We start from the raw sequence: 21498 nt of genomic DNA on the forward strand, positions 1-21498 counted from the left end.
TGGATGAGGTTTATGAAAGTTGATGGTTTTTTTTTTCCAATTAGGCAAAAATAAAGGTATATTTCTGATAATTTCCCATTTTTTTGCATCTTTTTTATTTTTTCAACACTTTTATGACCGCCTGGGACTTGCCCGGTTAGAGCAGTTGAATCAGCCAGTTTACCGGTTAGGCCGGTTAAACCGCTTCCGGGCACATGTCCGGTTAACCGTTCCGGTTCGATTTTGCGAACACTGGTTTTTGAAGGATTGTGCTTGCATTTCTCTTACATGCCTGCCAACCAATATATCCTATAGTTATGCATGTAGACCATGTCTACCATTCAAACTCCCCATATGGCCTTGGCCTTTGGGGACTTGGTTATGGAAATGTGAGGTGCTTCCATCCATCCCTAAATGTACCATGTCCTTTCTATCTCCTTCTGATTTCTCATACTAATACTTGTATGTGCCTTTTTATTGAGATTATCTTTCGTTTGTAAAAAGATAAAGCCAAAACTTTTTGCCGCAAACTGTTGAATCCTCATGTGAAACTATTGAATGCTAACAAAAATTTGTATTGTATGAATGTATGAAGATAATAAGAAGTGTACAATCTATCACACAAAGTATTTCAGTTTCCATGGACTGTCTATGATTTATTCATGGTATTAAGAGCCTCCAAGCAACTGCATCTTGTCCTGCCTTTTCTGAAGAATGAATGACTCATACTGGGTAACTGTGGGGGCACGTCCGAAAACTTAAGGCTTAATTTACACCATTTGAAGGGTTTTTTTTGCATCATTTTAGCCATGCTACTCAGGTGGGGGTGGAGCCTCTCCAGCTGCCTTCTACTGCTGAGGCTTCTCATGGAAACACGGCTTGAAATCAACAAGGATGGCTAGCTTCTCCTCTGCTGTGACAATAATCTCAATCCTAAGCCCTATCTCTACGAGAAGAGACGCCATTGTCACAAGAGGGAGCACCTCTATGAGAGGCGAGACATTTAGTTACCAGTATCCCTTCTTGATGTTGCTGCCTCTTCTCGAGTTGTTGGGGTAAAATTTTCAAGGCTTCGTGGATGTTGTTTACTGAATCAGATAGCTGGGGGGCCAGGAAATCAATTTTGGAGGACCTCATTATCATGTTGGTGATGGAGAGCTCGATCAACACCTTGGATGACCACAAGCTCATGTTCAGACAAGTGGTCTTGAGTTGTTTGATCGTATACGGTGCCTGACAATTTTTTTTTTTTGCATGAATAATGTATGTTTTATTGCTGCAGGGTCTTGATTCTTGTTCTTGGTATTCTATTGGCTGAAAGTAATTGTCATCTAGAAGTATAGATGAATATCAGGAGGGTATCTTGAGCCATTTTTTTGACATGTATTAGGTAGAAGAAAAAATTCTCTCTCTCTCTCTCACACACACACACACAAACAAATGAATGAATCATGCTAGGGAGCTAGTCAGATGGTTTTGAAGTCAAACCTGGACTCTGAGTTGCTGCAGGCACTGACTGCCCCAATGCAAGAAGCACAATAGTGTAACGTTGCCATGTACTGGTTCCCATCTTGCAAAGTTTTCCTCTGGGTATTGTATCTTCCATAACTACATTGAGCTTATTTAGTGAATTGTAAAAATAATTTTGGTGTTCTCAGCTGATTTTTAAGCTGTGTATGGTAGAGTTGGAGATCAATATTGGGCTTCTCTTCGATGAATTCTTTGCTGGTCTCTTTTTCTTTTCATGATCTTAGTTCTCCTCGTTTATCTATTTGGATTTATCTTTTTACAGGTTGTTGGTCATGATCATGCTATTTCTGGATGATCTGATGCGTGATATGGGTTTTGAATCATGTTGAGCCATTTTTTAGTTGAGAATGCATGTTCTCTATCATGGACAACCCATTATTTCTCATTCATGTCCAGTGCTTATTTATTATGTTGTTAGTGTTTCTACAGATATAAGTTCTCTTTTTTCCTGGATTTTGTTTATGATGGATTTCAGAATTGATTATTTCTCGTCTTTTTGATCCACTTGATCAATAAAAATGTCATCTTTTGTGGAAGCCAACTCCCACTGTGGAAAAAAAGCAGTAATTTGTATTTTTATTCTTGCAATCTATTTATGGTCTATTAGATGTTTGTTACCATTTAATGCAGTCTCTCACTTCACAAAAATAATGCCTAAAACTTGAGCTAAAATCAGAAGCCAAAAATGAAATATACAGTCAAGGGTTTGCATTTGATCGGTAACTTGTTAATTGTCTCTATGTTTTGCAGTTTCCTTCGCTATTCTCACTGGGTCTTCTCATTTGTCCTGAATGCAGTCTGAGACTATTCAGAATTTGAACTCCCAAGTATGCAGTGTTGGCAAAATCAACACTGCAAGTATGCAGTATAAGATTATTCAGAATTTGAACTCCCAAGTATGCAGTGTGAACTGGACATGGGCCTGGAAGCAGTTTAACTGGCCTAACCGGTAAACCGGCCGATTCAATTGCTCTAACTGGGCAAGTCCCGGACAGTCAAAAAAGTGTTGAAAAAAAATAAAAAACCACAAAAAATAAAATATGAAAAACATATAAGAATGATTAAAACAAAACACATTCAAATGAAGTTGAGAATTAATGAAAAAAAACCCACTTTATATTTCCTAAAGGTTATTTTTAAAATTTTCTAAAAAGATGGGAAATATAAAAGTGAGTTTTAATGACCAAAACAATTTTTAACCTTTATCATAATGTAAATAATATTTAAAAATGCATTAAAAATCAAAAACCTTATTTTTAAGAATTTATATATATTTTTTTGATTTTTTTTTTTTTAAATACCAGTTGATCACCCTAACTGCCCAAAACCGGAACTGGCCAGTTCCGATCTAACCCAATTTTGCGAACAATGCAAGCATTTCAAATATATGGAGACATTGCTTGGCTAACATCTTCAGGGGAGCCATTTGTGGCCTGCAATGAGTGTGCCTTCCCAGCTTGCTGGCTTGGATCTTTTTATCTTTTTGGTGTGTTGGGTGATCTGCACAGTTGACACTCATAGGAGATCTCCACGAATAAGGAAAGGTGAAGGCCATGAAAACCCCTGAAATTAAGCGTGAAAGTAAGCTTGCAAGGAAATCAAGTTCCAAGAAGGGACCAAAGGAGAAGAAAGAGGACAATGAAGATACTGAGGCTCATCAGGAGGAAGCTGACAGAAAAAACCAGACAGTTGCTGCTCGATCATGGGATATTGTTTTGCATCTCTAGTGCTAGTTCTCTTGTTGTTACCAGGTGGAACTTAGTCTGCAGGTGTACCTCTTCTTTTCTTTTTGTTCTTTCTTTTTTATTTCCATTTTTGTAAATTTCTTTAAATGTTGGGACAACATTCAAGGGGACATCAATCTTTTATTATATTTGATGTGGATGGGTGTTTATATCATGCTTTCATCGAGGATTCACAAGGCTTGAATTTCCTAGATTGAAAGTCAGACTTGGTATACTCTACATTTATGTTTGATAAGTTGCATTGCCAAGGATTCTGTGTTATTTTCAGCTCCATTGCTTTTTTGGATATGCATTTTTGGTAGCTATAAAAGTACAAAAACAAGTTGAACACAAAATCCAAAAGAATTTTTTTTAAAAGCTGTGATATATTTTAATACATTAAATTTTATATCCAATGATAATAAAAATTGTGACCTTGTACAAAAAATAAACGATCTCGTAGTATCCAATCTCTAAAAAGTTTGATCATAAGAAGTGGTGCTTGTGTGATGCCCTGTGCTTAGCTCTCAATATGACAGAGAGATCATTTAATAAAAAAATCACCAAATATAGATATCAAAACCTAATCAGTCTAGAGATAGATTAGAAAGAGTAAGAGATATTAAGGTTGATAATTCACAAAATAAAGATATTAAATATTTAATGAATTTCTTGTGGCTCAACGGGAGGGAGCGAAAGAATTAACATATTAAAATATATTTGAATCTAATGGTTTTGAGCGCCCATTTTAATAGTCTTATTGTAATAATTTTCAAGATATTGTGTTCAGTGGACAATATCACCAAATGCGCGCAGTGAAAATAAAAGTAAAAAAAAAAAAGGAACCCAAAAATGTGATGTGTGTGCGGAAAGTCGGGGCAATAACGAACTTCCGCTGCGAATGTTCCCGACGTGGAAAGGACTCCGGCTCTCTGTCTCTCTACCCCTCTGCGTTTCTCTTTGTGCGCTAACTTTCTCCCTCTCTCACTTCAAAACCAAAAACTAGAGAGAGAAAGAGAGGCCTTGAGCATGACACCTCTGTTTCTTCTTGTGATTGCTGCTCTCCTTCGCTCTTCCATCGCTCAGGATTTCGATGTTCGCCAGCATCTCTCAACTGTTACGAGGTATTCCTTACTTCCCGTATCTCTCTTCTTTGTGCTGCTTCTGTCTTTTTCTCTTTTTGTCATCTCTCCTTTTAAAGCTCCGGGATTCATCGGAAGAAATCCATGGTTTCTCTCTCCTCTTTAAGTCAGGCAGTTCATCTTGTTGCTGGCATTGTCTTGCTATTATAGTGGAAATAACTTTGTCTCCTTTAGTATGGCGTGATGATTATGAGATAACTGTGAAATATCCAAATCTAGTTAGATGTTGAGATCTTGGAAACTAGTGAAACTTTTACAGTTAATTAGATCGAACTCCACAGCTGTAAATTAGAAAGGAGAGGGAATCAAACCATGGTCACGAAATGCACGAAATTTCGATAATTACTTCACAGAGCAAAAACTAGAGTTTTATATTGTAAAATATTGTGAATATTTGGTAAAACATTCATCAGAGGACTAGAAAGTTAGTAGAGATCCCTACTAGAATTCAAGGAGAACTGGAAGATTTTTTCCTCAGATGGAAAAGCCTATATTTTATTGACACTTTTATTCAATTTAACAGAAAGTTGTTAAAAATCACCACATACAGTTTCTTCTTTTTTAAATTCAAAAATATCGTTTGTACTTCAAGCCCGAAGATCAGATACTTATTTAAAAGCTTGCCATGTCTTGTGACCATGAGAGTCTATTGGTCATTGGATTCAGCGTGGACCTTTCCCTTTAAGTTGCAAGCCCTAGTTTTTGGCTCTGGCTTGCCTAGCCCATTTTGTGTTGTGCTTTTGATTCAATTTATTCAAAAATTTGAATTTTAAATATGTTTCAAATTGATGAAGTGCATAGGTCTCTACCTGTTTTCTAGCTCAGGTAGTTTTTGTTCACACTTGGAAAAATGGCCAAAAATATTATGATATGATCAAAATAAATGGAAATTTTATATTTTGTTCTGTGAATCACATTTTCAAGGTAATAACTGTGGAGGTATGTGAATGGGGCAATGAAGCTTCTGCTGAGATGAGAATTGGCCAAAGGTGAAGCTGAATGGTATCTGGAATAAGGAACATCCAGAGTTTGATAATATGCTTGATTTCACTGGAAATGGTCATATCTTTGAACCCATTCTTCTTGAAACTGCATTTTTTTGAGTGAATGATAATTTGTTCAGGAAGCACCATTTAAAAGCCTATAGTGGAAAGTGCAAACACAAAGTTGTCACTTGATGAACAAAAAGTATGTCAGTAGATACTTATAAGCACTTCTTCTGAGTAGCAAAACTTCTATCATTTGCAGAATGGTATCTCAAAAGCAACCACGCTCTATAAGAAGGATACAATGTTTCATCCAATTTCTAATATTCGACAACACAAACAATGGAACATTCTTGTATCTGATTTTTATGGTTCAAGTACATGAATTCAGTGAAAACACGTGCCAAAAGAGGGTCACAATGCACATAATTACACTTAAGGAGCTGGAAATTTGTTATGGGGCAAATTAAGTCATCGTCATTCTTAAGCTAGGACAAGGGAATTGTTAGGGAGCAAGGGGAGCAGGGGGTGAAATTGGAAAATTTGTACAGTAGGTCATAGTCACGCATAAGCTACAATAGAAAACTGTTACGGGGCAAGGAGCGGAAAACTTGTACCAAGGCACATTGGCGTTTCTTAGGTGATTGTTTGTTATTACTTGGACCTGAATTATGATATGGAACTAGGCATTGATAATCTGCCTCTACAACATGTTAGTTATTGAGGTATGTTTACATTGCATCTCCTTATACTCATCTTTCATAGCATAAATAATTTTAGTACCCTGATCAAATGGACTAAGTCCACTAACAAAGCATGTCTAATAAAGTTCGGGTCTCTGTTACAGTCTTCTTTGGTCTTTATATATATATTTTCTTTTGAAACTGTTAACCTTGTATTAAATGTGATCGTATACAGTACACAAAAACTGCCAAACCAGGGGCACAAAAACAGCCACTGAGGAGAGTGGCAAAACAAGAAACTATACAAGCAAAATTACAAAATTTGAAAAAATTCAGTCGCTGAAACCGAGAGATAGAACCTGCATGCAAAACACAGCTTAGGACATATCCATAGAAGCGCCTTGCTTAGCTAGTGCGTCGGCCACTTGGTTGGCCTCCCTCCTGGTATGGCGTCCAAGAGACCTGCATATGCCTGCAAATGGCATAAATCTTATCAAAGATAGCCATGAGTCTCCAAGTGGAGTAGTCTCTCGTGAGGCCCAGATGATGACATTTCTTGAGTCACCCTCGACAACCAGAGCTGTGGCTCCAAGAGGGGTTGAAAAGTTTGAGGCCTTTGAAGAGGGCATGGGCTTTTGCCTTGGTGGAATCCGCAATGCCAATAGGAGAGCCAAAAGAGAGGAGGGAAATTCCTTCATGATTCTTGTATATGCCTCCAATACCTGCCGGACATGGGTTGCCCAAAGAGCACCTGTCAAAGTTGAGTTTGATGTGCCCAAGTTCCTGGAGCCTCCAAAGGGAGGAGTGGGACTCACGCCTGGGCCTATGGTGGACGATGATAGTCCCATTGAGGTAAAAATCCGAGGTGGAGTGGAGCTTGAAACTGTTCTGATTGGTGGACCAAAAAATCACCATGGATTTGATGCACTCCTTAACTTTATGATGGTGAGAATGCTGCCCCAAAAAAATTCTCTTGTTGCGTTCCTTCTAGATGGACCCGGGGGTAGCCGCGACTGCTGTCTTTCAAAGCATAGCTCCGGATTTGGGCCACGGTGGGAAGACCATTGCTGGAACAGTTGTGGAATGAATTCCTGTGTTACCCACAACTAACCGAAAAGTTCAAGTAGGTCCTCCCAGATTGCAAAGTTGCCATGATTGAACAAGTGAGTTTGATTCCTCCTCTGAAAGGCACATTACACATCTGTTGTGGATTTGAAGGCCTCTTCTTTGGAGTTGGTCTACATTTAGGACTCTCTCCCACTAGGCAATCAAATTGAAGACCTATATCTTGGGGGGGTAAAAGGAATCCAGGCTTTGGTGGTGGAAAGATGCGAGGGTTGTACGATAGGAGGAGAGGTGAGTTGGTGAAAGAAAGAAGAGACAAAGAAAATCCTTGGGGGTCGGGGTCCAAATGATTTTGTCCTCCATGTTGGTTGAGAAGGAAAAGTAGTGGTGAAGAGAAGAGTTCCAGAATGGCGGGGAGCTTTCGTCCCGAAGAGGTCTGCAAGAATCAGAAATCTAGGATCTAGAGCTTCTAACAAGCCCGAGCCCAAATAGCTCAGCTATTGAGGCATCGGGGTTCCTAACTAGGTGGAAAAGATTGGGGAAGCGAAGTGAGTGGGGCAGGTGGCCTAACCAGAGGTCGGACCAGAACCTAACTCTCGTCGCCTCCCTAGTGTGAAAGCGGATAAAGGATTAGAAGAGGTGAAGACTACGAAGCAAGGATTTCCAAACCCTTGAGGCTGAGTGAAAGTGCTTGTTTGGGAAGAACAAGGGAGAGGAAAAGATGCGATATTTGTGGCATAAGATCTGGTGCCACAGCTGGCCCCTCTGATTCGTGAGTCTCCACCACCACTTGCCTAATAGAGCCAGATTATTCTTTTGTAGGTTCTAGATCCCCAAGCCCCCGGAAGCCTTAGCTGACAAACGTAATTCCAAGCTATGAGGCGGTATTTTTTGGATGCCCCATCTCCAGACCAGAGGAAGTTGCGCATCAGCTATTCAAGGGGTGAGCCACCAAGGTGGGCGTGTGGAAGAGGGACATCTGGAAGATGGGAACATTTGAGAGAGTGGCTTTGATGAGGGTAGCTTTGCTTGCTGGGGAGAGATATCTGCCTTTCCAGGTGGCCAATTTGCGTTCAAATTTATCTATAATACGACTCCATTGGGCTTTCTTAGGTTTCCCATGGCAAAAGAGGAAGGCCTAGATAGGCGGAGGGGAGGGACTCAATGCTATAGTCCCATCTATCAGGAAATGTTTGGGTTTTGTGGGGGTCCAAGGCGATCCCAATCATCTTGGACTTCGCCAAATTCACCTTGAAGCCCGTGGCGAAGTGAAAACAATGAACAAACAGGAGCAAGGTGTTGAATTGATTGGTGGAGGCATAACAAAAGAGTAGCATGTCAACGACGTCTTGGAGGTGGGAGATGGTTGGACTGTCAGCACAAAACTTAAAATCTTCCACTAAGCCGACTTGGTAAAGCCTAGAGATGGATTTGCTAAAGACTTCAATTGCTATGTCGAAGAGAAAGGGAGAGAGGGGGTCGCCTTGCTTGAGACCCCTAGTTGATGAAAGGAAACCCCAAGGGGCGGCGAGAATAGAAAAATGGGGGTGGCGAATACACCCCCGTATCCACTTTCTTCAACGATCACCAAAGCCCATTATCCTTTTAGCTTCGTCTAAGACGTTCTAATCAACGTGATCACATGCCTTTCCTAGTCCAGTTTAATGACTAAGCTTGGGGCGTTGGAGGTGGTTCTGGAGTGGATGCATTCATGCTCCACTAAAGCTCCGTCCAAGATTTGGTGATCTTGGACAAAGGCACTTTGGTTGGGGGAGATGACAGTGCTTAGTATGGCTTTGAGCCTGGTCGCGAGGACTTTGGCCTGGATTTTGTAAGAGCTATTAATCAGACTAGTGGGTTTGAAATCTTTGAGTTCCTCCGCACCTTCCACCTTGGGAATGAGGGCAATGAAGGTGGCATTCATGCCGTCGTGTATGATCCCTCTTCCATGGAATTCGATAAAGAAGGAAAGAATGTCAGGGTTGTGCCCATAAGCATTTAAGATGGCCACTGGGAAGTCATTGGGACATAGGGCACGGCCTTGGCCCAAATCGTTAATAGTCGAGAGGATTTTTGATTCGGCTAAGGGTTTCTCAAGCTAGAGGCTTACTCAAGGGTAAGGGTAAGAAAGGAAAGGTCGGATATCTTGGCGGTTGGACGAGCTGGGGCTCGGAAGAGGTTATGAAAATATTCAATAATGGTCCTTTCGATGTGGGGTGGGGGGGGGGGGGGGGGGGAGGGGATGACCAATGGTAACCCCCTGGGATTGATTTGGGATATGGAGTTGTCCCTTCTTGTACAATTGGCAATCCTATGAAAGAAGGTTGTGTTTAAGTCACCACTTGTGAGTCATTTGACCCGGAAGCGTTGCGTCCAATAAATCTCTTCCTTCTTAAGTATACAGTGGTAGTCACTTGTGTATTGGAGGCAAAGGAGAGATTCGTTAGTCGAGAGAAGGTAGGTCTCTTCAATGACATCTAATTCATGGATAGAGGTGATAAGGGAGTGTTTTTGTGGCTGGAAGTTATGGAGTAGAAGCCTACTCCAAGACTTAGAGAGTTTTTGAGGAGGTAGAGTTTCTTTTGGAGTCGGTATCCTGTCCAACCTTGTTCCATATGGGATTAGGATGATCACTAGACGGTCAAGAGGGATGAAATGGTAGATTCTTCTAGTCCAGCCATTTTGAACTAGAAGGGTCTAGGCCCCTCGGAGGTAGGTGTAGTGTCAAGCAAAAGGGGTTTATGGTCTGAGGTAGTTTTAAGATGGCTAAGGGAGTGTGTGCCTGGGAATGAGGAGTCCCATTCTGGACTACAAAGAAATTTGTCAAGCTTGGAAAGAGAAGGGGAGGAAGAGTGGTTTGACCTAGTGAATAGCGCCTCTTGGAGGGGGATATCAAGGAGCTCGTGCCGGGCTATGAGGTCGGCAAAATCGAGCATGGCTGGAGTAATCCTGGAAGTGGTGCTTCTCTCGTAAGACTATCTGGTTACATTGAAGCCCCCCTAAGACACCATCGTGCTGATACTTGGGTAGCGACATCATCTAATTCTTGCTAAAGGATGCTCTTAGCGGCATCAAAATTAGGTCTGTACACTGCCAAAAATTTCCACGACAGCCCTTCAGAGGTTCTAGGGAGAGAGATCGTGTCCAAGTGGGGAGTGACTAAAGAGCAAGTAAGGGCATGAGAGGAAGAGTCCCAGATGACCCATATTCCTCCTGAGGCTCCCTCGGCTTCTACAGTGACCAACTGGCAGGGCCTTAGGCTCCAAACTTGTCTAACTTGGTTAAGGGTGGGGGCGGGTAGCTTTGTTTTGATTAAGGCCAAAAGGGACGGGGAGTACTTGGAGCAAAAGGAGCGGATTGAGTTAGTTTTTTAGGGGGAGCCAAGGCCCCGAATGTTCCAAACCGGGAGTTTCATGATTTGGGAAGGGAGAGAGTCCTTCTAGTGGACCGTCTGGGGTGGCTCTAGGAGGAGAAGCCACGGGAGAAAATGGAACACTGAATGAAGCAGGAAGTCTGTGGTCATAGTTTTTGCCAAAAGCTAGGTTTGTGAGTTCTTTGGATCCTTTGGAACTTACTTTGAGTCTTGTTTGAGCATTGGAGCAAAAGAACGCCTTTACATCTTCCTTCCAGCCATTAAATTTGAACCCAACAATGTGGAGAACCTAATTAACATTGCCTTGTGCCCCGTCCATAGCTGAGACGAAGCTGGATCCCACAGGGGGGGAGGGGGGGGACGACAGGGATGAAGAAACTGTTTATTGAGAGTGGGATAATGCTAGATGGGTAGTCAAGGCCGGCCCAGGGAAGGTCGAGGAGGCCCTAGGTAGCGGGACTGGGGTTCCCGGGATGATTGAGGTTGTAGGTTAGGCGGGTGTGGGGGTAGCCAAGCTAAAGGACGGAGTAGTGAGAGAATTAGAGTGTGGGTGACTTGGGATAGGCGCCAATGGTGGTGGATTGAAGAAGTTGGGAACAGAAAGAGGTGGAGAGGTGAAGAAAGAGGCTATCTGGGTGGGTTGGGGAAAGGGCAAGCGGCGAAGGAGAAGAATGGGTGGGGGATAAAAGAGGTGAGAAAAGGCAAGGGGTAAAGGGGAGGAATGGGGTTAGGGGGAGAGAAGAAAGGGTGGTTGCGAGAGATTGGTAGAGGTAAAGGAGGGGTCATGGGCTAATGCCAAGGTAGGGGAGGAAAGGTAGGGCTGGGGAGAAGGTTATCAGAATGAAGAGGGAGGGGATTAAGAGAGAGTATCGGGGGTTACGAGGCTATATGATAGTGAGCAAAAGCGGCATGTCTTTGTCTGCTGCGGTGAGCCATAGGTGGGGAACGAGGTTGAAGATCTGTTGTCGGAACCATAGGGGGAGCGTCCAGGTGGAGAAGAAGGTCGTCGCTATTTTGGGTGAAGAAAGGGGAAGAACTAGAGGGGGGGGGGATCGAGTGAGAGATCGTTGACAACTTGGGAAGCGTGAAGAACCCATCTGAAGTTGGTGGTGGGACGGGGAAGTTAAGGAGGGGTGCCTCTGAGGAAGAGGGCAATGATGAGGCGACATGGGGTGGTGAAGGAGCAGCCTAGGTGCGGTGACGGGAGAGGAGACTGGAAAGGACGATGGGGAGGGTTGGGGGATAGGGGTAGGAAAAGGAGACAGCGTGATCGGTGGGCTGGAAGAAGGGATCCTGGATTCAGGAAGGAGAAGAAATGCTGGCTGTACATCGATGAGGGATAGGGGAGACATGGAATGATGAGGGGGTGGGGTGACTTGGGGAGATGATGGGGGAAGGATGCCAGAGGCAGGTAGGAGGGATGGGTTAGACGCCACGTGGAAGGGAAATGTGGCCGGTGGTGAAGCAAGGTCAAGGGGTTTAGTGGAAAGGAGGGGCGTGTGGCGAAAGGGAGATGAGGGAGGATGGTTGTAGGTAGGGTGAGGTGATGAAAGTGATAGGTGTATCGAGGGGGCAGCTAGGTGGTGACCATTCAGAGCCTGCTGCCTCTACTCGAATGGTGTCCTTGGGCCCCAGGTGAAGGTCCTTGGTGGGAGCAGGGGTCGTCAAATGGGTCAATGGACCAGGGAAGGGTGGATTACAGGGCTGGTGATACTGAGGAGCATGGCTACGATTGGTCCGGCCCTGGTCCTTGCGGCGTAGCATAGTCCATCCTTCAAGGTCCACAGCCGAGGCAGAAACTCTTGCTGATTGGGCTTGGCAAACTACAGTTGCGGAGGTGGAGGACCAGGACGTGGTGAGGCGGAAGAAAGTTTCGGCAAGACTGACCCAGAGCACAAGAGGAACTGACTGTGGATCCATGTCCTCCACTAGTAATAAGGTGGATCCTAGTGGAAGAAATTTGCAGGATTTCCAGTGAATGGCTACTAGGTGCCCACACTTTTCTCCAATGGATTTGAAGTAGGGGTGCCAGACATGTAGAGGGATGTTATCTACCATGAGCCACATTCTCCAAGGTTTGCAGGCATCTAAGAGAGGAGACCGTTCTGCCAACCAGATGGTCGCACCTTTGAAGAGAGGAGCCTGGGAGTGGAGAGCTGCCATGGCCAAGGTTGTTGACGGGAAAATGAAAAGGATACAGCCATCGTTGAGCCGATGGCAGGAGAGGTCTGTCTCCTTCTAGAAGCTTTGGCCCCATCTTTCGATCCCACGAATATCATCTCTTCTAGGATGGAAATGGCCAATGAGCGAGGAGCGAAGCTGAAGAGCCGATTTTGAGGGGTGGATCTCTCATAGAGGGATGAAGCAACACTACGGTTTACACTCGGAGGAGGATAGAAATGAGGGGAGACAAGGGGAGGGCACACGAGGGAGCTCCAGATGAAGAGGGGTCGAGAGATGGGAGGTTCACTGCAGGAACAGAGGAGGATGGGGGATTAGAGAAGGATGGGCTGGGAGGTGGAAAGGAGATGTTGCGGGAGGAGAAGGGCTTGAGGAGATGCGTGCAACTGTGATACAGAGGAGGGAGTGCAACTGGAAAAGGAGGGCAGTTGGAGGAGGAAGAAGGTGGAGGACAAACAGGCAGCTTTGGATGCATTTGGGTTCTTTATTTGGTTTTACTGATTGTTTACCTGCATTTTGAGTTTATCTTGTATAATTCATCGCATTTTCCTGTATAGTTATCCTTATTTTTCTATGAAATCTTCAAGTGTTTACCTGAAAAAAGTTTGGTTGTCATATTCCCTTGCTGTAAAGGATCTGAGTTATAATTGAGAAGGATCTAAGATGCGACTTTGAACAGTATATCATATATAAAATACCAATGCATTAATAAGTCCATGATGGGCAGCATACGATGAAGGACAGGGGGATGGTCTTTATATGTTTAGCCTCTTTTTATGTTTTCATGTTTCGAGCAAGACTAAATATTGGGAGTTAATGTGTTTGTTTCACATGCACACACTTGCTTTCACAAATGTATTGGAGTGATTTGAAGCAGAGATCATTGCACTTAATCCACCAAAATACCTTTTGTATGAAGGAATAGCATGCAGTTTAACTCCAAAATGTTTAAGAATTTTAGTTCATCTTTTTCTGCAGATATGGAGCTGTTAAAGATGTCAGTGATGATAACTACATGGATCTTAGTGTTCCAAATGGATGTACTGCAGTTCACTTAAACCTTGTGGTAAGGATGGGCCGTACCAATCATTAAAAAATCACTGATCGTGCTTGGATTCATCCAAGTCACTTGGACCCCAAAGGGTGCCGGGTGTGAATGAATAACCCTGAAATTGGGTGAATCTGACCCAAGTCCTAAAAGTTCATGTATTTTTCTATCGAGACTTGACAGAGTTAGGCTGTCCGACTCCGCCAGTCAGCCTTAGCCGTCCGATTCGGCCAAGTCAGCCTCTGACTTGGGATCGGAACCCAGGAGAGTCCGAGACCGAGTCCACATTGTAAAATACTTTTAGGTACTAATTTTGATCACTTATTCCCATTTTCGTCACATACCCAATTTATAATTTTATGAGGGGTCATTTGATGTCTCGAAATTTTTATATATCATGTGTGCATTTGCATTAGATCAAGTCATGTGAGTAGTGGATGCTCACTTTCCTTCCCCCAGTTTATATATGTCATTTTTGGTTTTTTCTTTTTTTCTTTTGTTATTTTGCTTGAAATATTTTCAATTTGAACATTTCATGTCACATTTATGCTTGAATATGCCCACCGTCATTTTATCGCTCGGTAAATATGTATCTATATGCTTGTACAGATTGTGTAATTTTTCAAGTCCTTTACTTAACTCATTGTTTAGTTTGTGACGGTTTGCAGCTTGATTTTGGTTTATACTTCTAGTGGCACCTGGTACAACACTAGCAATGTCTAGTAGTCATTTAAAAAGTGCTAATTTTTGTATGAAAATTAGAAAAGTGACATGCCGTATAATGATCTGCGGAACATATCATGCTGCTATAATTTTGCTCTACATTTTCAGGCAAGGCACGGGACACGTGCTCCTACCAAGAAACGTATCAAGGAATTGGATCAACTGTCTTATCGTTTAAAAGAACTTTTAAATGATGCAGAAAGGAAAGCATCTGATGGTGACAAGTCCCTTGAGAGCATCCCTACTTGGTTAAGGGGATGGCAGTCCCCATGGCAAGGGAGAAAAAAAGGTGGAGAACTAATATCCCTGGGAGAGAATGAACTCTATGATCTTGCCATAAGAGTTAGGGAAATGCTTCCAGAACTGTTCAATGAGGAGTATCACCCTGATGTTTTTCCAATCAAAACAACACAGGTGAGCGCACATGTCCTAACAATGATATCAGTGGAGTTTGTCTTTAAATTTCCTTAATTAATCTTTAAGTCATTCTTAATTTAATTGGATATTTGTTGAACTGTTTTTGTTAGTCAGCTGGAGAATGAATTAGCAGTTAGTTTAGAGCAATATATGTTTTTTGTTTGGCAAAAAGGTAAACACATAAATTGTTATAAAGCATAAATTTTATTCCATTCTCTCCAGTATGCACTTTTTTGAGCAATGCGATTGGAAGATGAGAGCCCTTCATAGTAAAATTTGTTTGAAGAAACCTGAACTTCTTTTTGATGGAAAATTATTAAGCAAAAATATTTCTTGATATTTGAGATAACAGTTGTCAAAAAATAATTTTGATTGACAATCGAATTCTTTGTAAAATAATTTTAATGTAGTTGATCAATCTATTGGATTAGAGGCATGATGAGATCCTATTTAAGGCGATGATTTCCCCCATGTGGATCTCTCCTAGATTTAATGGGTTGCAGGCAATTCTGACTCTGAAATACAACTAACCCACTTGTTGATTGAGTCTTGTTTGCTAATTTGCATTATTAGCGAATAAAAAATGCATAATGTATTTCTGCTAATAGCCCAAATATATAAAACAACGTGGAATAACATTTTTTGTAAATGATCAACAAGAAAATTACTCAATATGTATAGTATATATAAAGTGTGACTTCCCTTTGGAACCACTCGTCAAGTTAGTAACATCCTAGAGGTTTGTTCCAAGTTACAGGGGTTCGACATTAAGTTTGTACTTTTAAATTAAATAAGCATATATAACCTACTGCCTGAGCCCAAGACTTTAGCCGCCAAAATGTTGTTGCTTTCATCGTTTGAGGTCCTTTCAGTTGACATAAAATCATAGTCGTTCAGTATATGCCTCGCATTTTTTATGCTTCCGCAAGCATATGTTTGTTAAAAAGCCTTTCCAAATATTAAATATCCAACTTTGTTTTTAAAATAAAGTGGATCATAAAAATTTAAATAAAGAAAATACTGCAGGGATTTAAGAAAGAAACCATAAAATTAATAAGTTCCATGCAAAGCACAAGCACAAATTGAAGGAAACCTAGTATTCCTTCATAAAAACCCTAATTACTTTTCTAAACAAGTCCTAAAATCATAAAAATATATAAAAAAAAACTTACAATCCTTAAAAAAACTTTAAACCCTTAAATTTGAACCCTAAAAAATCCAAAAATACATCCCCAAAATTTAATAAGAAAAAGTAAAAAATCAGAGGCACCATGTCCTGCATCAATTTCCTCTCGTCGTCATTGAGTTTTGAAATAGGCTAAGATAAATTCAGCATCAAAACTATAGTTGTTGGAAACACTTGAGACTTTGAATCATTGATTCAAAAAGCAGTTTGCCAAGCGCCTAAGTGGGCTAGGGAGGCCTGGGTGGACCAACTAGGCAGGCTGTCCTTGGGCTCTCGCTCAGGGACCATAGTCACCCACATAGGTGCAAAATTACCCATCGGGTGGGGCATTTTTGGTGTTTTTTTGTTTGGGTTATAAAAAAGACATGAATATGCATTTTTTATAAAAATATGGACCAAAAATAAGATTACTGGACACCCTTGGCTCCTTTTGAACTTATGGTCTGAAAGTGGACGATGTGAACTAGCATAGTCTATGGAGTTTAAAATTTTCTCTTGCGATAACGGCTGGAACACTTACATATGTCCAAATATCACAATTAAAACTCAAATAAATGAAAAAAAATACAATAAATTGATTATCACTTGTTACCATTTTCAAAACTCTTCATTACATAATAAAGAATTAGACCAATTGATATTGGGGCCAGGAAAACATTAGAAAACACAAAAAAAAAACAATGTGCCAAAAGATTATCTCTAATGGACTTTGCACACCCCACACTAGGTCTTCTCCACCGATGGTGCACGGGATCTAGGTCTCTCTTGAATCTCACCAAATGGGAAGTAATGCCAAACTTTTTACTCAATTGAGAGCATGCTTATAGAACATGGGATTTCTCTTCTTCTCAAATCTATATGGGGCATGCCCCTTTCTATGCGTCAACGCTAGGAGCGTGCACCTTCTTTTATTTCTTGTGTGCTATGAGAGACAAAGAGAAGAGTTGAGGGAGAGTCAGGGTGGCGTGCCACCTTGAGGGAGAGAGAGAGCGCTCAAGTCTAGGTTGTGGTTTGAGGACCCCTCATTGACATGTTTATATAGAAGTGAGGCTAGGGTTAAGGTTTCTTAAGGTTTGGCCATCCTTATGAGATTTTGATCAAAGGTGACCTTGGGGTTAGAGATCTTAGCCATATAATCCATAAATCAGCCATCATTCTCTAATAGAAGGTGCTAGAACATTCTTTCAGCTTCCTTAACCTAATACCATCAAATATTATATGTAGAGATCAAGCCTCTCCTTTTATTTTCAATAAATCTCTACCTATTCCCTTTTTCAAAACAATTAGCCTCTTTTACAAAACCTTCTTATTTCATTTCAAATCATGTTGCATGACTTATTACACAAGCCACCATATTAGGAAGGTGAGAATAGTGGGGTGTCCCACTTATTGTTGCATAGTGGGCCTTTATGTATTATTGGTCTTTATAGTAATTAGATAATTTTAAAACATAAAATAATTTTTAGAAAATTATTAATAGTTTTATTTTCTCTCTGAATATTTAAATACTTGAAAATTCAGTTTAATCTTATTTAATGATCAATTTTGATGAAATAAAATATCTAGAGACTTTTAAAAATTATTTTAATATTCTAAAAATAATTTAAAACAATATTAATTATTTTTAAATTAATTTAATGGGAATCAGATCCAACTTTGTTAAGAAAAATGCAAACATATTGAGTACTGATAATTATGTCCCGCACTCATTTTCTCAAACTGACCCAATAGTTCCCATGACCCACACAATCCATCACAGGGGGTTTATGATTGGACTACCAAAGCCAGCGAATAGGTGATGAGAACACAATCCCAGTCTATGGATTACAAGTTCCCTCTAGGGACAAGCTTAGGTCACACATACCTGTGCACACATTTCAATTGGTGCATAGGGGATATCTCTAACACATGTACATGTAACACCCTTAATGGTGTTTACTTCTCAATATGGCTATCATATGTACATTCTGTGTGATGGTCATGATGAGGATTTGACCCTCGTCCTTCCAGGCCGACCAATCACACACATGGGTCACAAAGTCCATCAAGGGGTAACCGTGCAAACCCTTCTCGGTTGTGCTCTATATCTAGGTATCATAGGGTTTTAAAACTCAACTCTCTTGCCTAGTTTGAGTCATGCCATCAGTATTGCCCACTTCGGCTCCTCTTGACCATACTCCCATTGGAGTTCATTATTCCACTATTATGAAATTTTAATACATGCTCTCATAAGGCTTTTAAATGGCTACAAAAACCCAACATTGTCTGGGCGGCCTAGACACCCCCCCCCCCCCCCAAAATCCGTCTAAGAGCCATCTGGCATTTTTGGAATTGCTATGAATCGTTTTAGAAATTGAAATCGCGGAATGCGGCTGGCTAGAAGATTCTGGTTTATGGAGTCAATGTTTGTATAATGGGAATTGCGGAAAACAAGATTCTTACTTTACAGGAATCAAGATAACCCAAATTGACTCGAGATCCTGACTTATATGTAATTGAGATTCCAACCTCTTAGGAATTTAGTTTCTGACCTATTTGGAATCAACCCATATGGAATCGAGATTCCTTCATATATGGAATTGAGATTCCGATATCTTTGGATATGATGTATTTGGAATCGAGATTCATAATATTTTGGAATCGGTTTTTGACCCACTTGGCAATCAAGATTTGTAATTCTATGGAGTGGAGGTTCAACCCCTCTTGATTCCTACATCATCTCATGCCTCAACAACTTAGAACCTCATCAAGCAATTGAGATTAGAGGTCTCTAACACTCGAAAAATGGTCCTTAGATTTGAAATCAATGTATTGACTAGTGAGCCTTAGACACAGTATTAGAACTAAGGTTAATTAATAGATGCTCGTAGTCCACTTAGGACAAATGCCTACAAAAGATAATATTGTCTCATGTATTTTTAAAATGAGATTTTGACTTCATTATTATAGTTCAAAATGGGATTCTATATGTGCCATGGTGTTGTCTGTGTTGTAGTATATGCCTTTGATACGGGGGGTGAAGACATGGAGCATTCAATTTTTAATGTTGCGAGGCTCAAGTTCTCCTAATTTTAATGCTCCAACGCCCAAGTTTACCTGCAGACGACATTGGAGTGATACTTGTTAAGAATTTGACTTCAGACATTTGCATTTGAAAGTTGATTTATGGAACCATTGCTTCAACAATGCATCGGAGCACATGTAAAGTATGTGAGGCAATGCTCTCCATACTGATTTCCAAATAACTCAAATCGAAATCCATAAATGTACAAATGTGTGCACCTAGAACATTAGTATCCTGATTTTGTGATATTACATTTCCCAAAAAATCATATTGAGATTCTATGATGGTGGAAGTAAGATTCGATGTTTGATTAATTCATGGTTTCTTGCATCGACGAACTGTTGTACTTGATGTTCTAGGATCTAGATTCGAAAAAAATCTAACCGAGTATCATTGTATGTGGAATCCAAATTCAACAAATGTAGAATTGAGATTCAACAATTAAGGAATCGAGAATCAATAGATATTAGAAACGAGATTCTACAAGTGTTGGAATTGAGATTCCTAAAATAAGGAATTGAGATTGCTGACTTCATAGAAATGGATTTTGTGAATAATCCTTGTTGGAGTCATAGAATCAGGATTCCGAATCGGAATCGCGACCTTGGGAGAGATATTCTATTAACTATGATCAAAACCTCCTTCGACTTTTTTGTTCTTTGTTGGCTCAAATAATATTTGTGGTAAGACGAAATCCAAAAGAAACGGATCCTCATATGTATATTGAGGAAATGATACAAATTTATCAAATTTGACTTTCCTTGAATTTGCATTGAAAATCGTGTAGGAAACTTCAAACTCAATTTTTTGCCCTTCAGACGCTTTCACAACATCTTTGTTAGTCACTCTTTGAATCTAGCGCCACAATTTGTGGTTTATGAGTCGACCATGCTTCCACTGTGCTACTCTAATTCTAATGACATCTTTGATATCCTTGGGATCTTCAATGGCGTCGATTTTGATCAGTTCCACTGTTGCCTCCTCTCCTTGTTCTTCGCAAGCAAGATCCTATTCCGAAACATCTTCATCTTCATCTTGAACTTTATCATAGATCAGATCTCCAAAAAGATCTTGTTGTTTATTTGAGCATGTATCGAAGATTGGTTGCAAATCCCAATCTACAGCTTGTTGATTTTGGATACAACCTGTGTCCAAATTAGGAACATTCACCTTCAAATCGGAAACCTTAGAGTGATGTCACCCATTTTTATGTCTTCCATCACTTTTCTCTTCGATCGATTCCCTCGCATGGAGCTCCGTGGTGAAAAGGGTCATACTTTACACGTTATTGGGTAGAAAGATAACTATCTTGCCCATGAGTTATGGCCCGCAAGTTGTTGTACAATCTGTTGAATTGGCCTCTTGAGATCTTCAATTTCTTCATCTTTGACATCACGGGGTAATTCTATGAGAGCCCCCCTTCCACGACTCCTTCTTGCTGCCGTAGGTTCATCGAATTCATAAACCCTAGGCAAAAAATCATCAATTCTTAGATGAAATCAGCAAATTCTAGGCGGGAATTAACAAATCCTGGGTGGAATAAGTAAATTCTTGGTTGAACTTAGCAAACCCTGGCCAAAATTAAGTAAACCCTAGACATAACTGGAGATTTCTGCCCTTCGCAAGAATCCGATACTATGATACCGATTGTAAGGATTTGAGAAATAAACCAGAAAATAATCAAAATACAACAAAGTACAACCACAAGTTGTAGAAAAGCTGGGTTTCCTTTGCAAAATCCCTAACTAGGTTTCTAAACAGGTCCTAAAATCGTAAAAATATAAAGAAACCAACAATCCCTAAAAAAAACTTAAAAACCCTGAAATTTGAAAAATATTTTTCTCAAATTTAATTAAAAAAATAAAAAATAAGAGGCACCATGTCCTACATCAATACTTATGTGTTTTTATTCAATAATATCAGTTATCCGAGAGTATAAGTATATGGTTTGATCCCGTGGGAGTTCACGTCACTCTCTCTTCTCTTGCTTTCCCATTCCTTTTGCACTGAAACTAAAGTTTGGCATATAATTAAAATTTAATCCTTTGTATCGACACATGGAGGAATAATAAAGCTTAGTTTTGTCTTTCCTTTTTATTAGAAATCACCAAATCTTTGTGCAAAAATGAATTTTGTATAAAATATCCTGCTAATTTCTTAATTTCTTGAAAAGGTTCACTTATCAAAAATAAATTTGAAATTTTATATTGAAATAAAAATCAATTTCAAATGAATTTTAAATTACATGTTATTTTCTAATATTTGTTTTAAAAGATGTACATTGATATTAAAGGTTAAATTTTTGAAAATATAAAAATTAATAATTTCATTTTATGAGAATAATTTTAAAAGGTAAAATTCTCAAAAAGTTAAAAATAAATTTAAGTGAGTTCCAAC

At 40.3% G+C, this 21498-nt stretch overlaps 1 protein-coding gene across 16 annotated transcripts in view; it reads left to right on the forward strand.

The window, feature by feature from the left end:
• The first annotated feature begins 4010 nt into the window (after positions 1 to 4010).
• LOC18433376 (uncharacterized) overlaps positions 4011 to 21498 on the forward strand; it is a 28087-nt gene continuing 10599 nt past the window's right edge. For 3 of the 16 annotated variants that reach the window (XR_002280867.2, XR_002280868.2, XM_011624703.3), the window contains exons 1-3: positions 4012 to 4357; positions 13642 to 13729; positions 14543 to 14848. Coding sequence is in view for 4 of the 16 variants with exons in the window: in XM_011624703.3 (XP_011623005.1) it covers positions 4263 to 4357; positions 13642 to 13729; positions 14543 to 14848 (489 nt within the window). In the remaining 12 variants the exon portion in view is untranslated. Of the gene's footprint in view, positions 4358 to 5299; positions 5365 to 13641; positions 14016 to 14542; positions 14849 to 21498 lie in introns of all 16 variants that reach the window. The other 13 variants (XR_016061149.1, XM_020666864.2, XR_016061153.1 and 10 more) reach the window with 8 other exon arrangements.

The sequence above is a fragment of the Amborella trichopoda genome, chromosome 8 (genome assembly GCF_054954075.1).
Source record: "Amborella trichopoda isolate Santa Cruz 75 chromosome 8, AtrichopodaSantaCruz75HAP2 v2.0, whole genome shotgun sequence".
Lineage (NCBI taxonomy): Eukaryota > Viridiplantae > Streptophyta > Magnoliopsida > Amborellales > Amborellaceae > Amborella > Amborella trichopoda.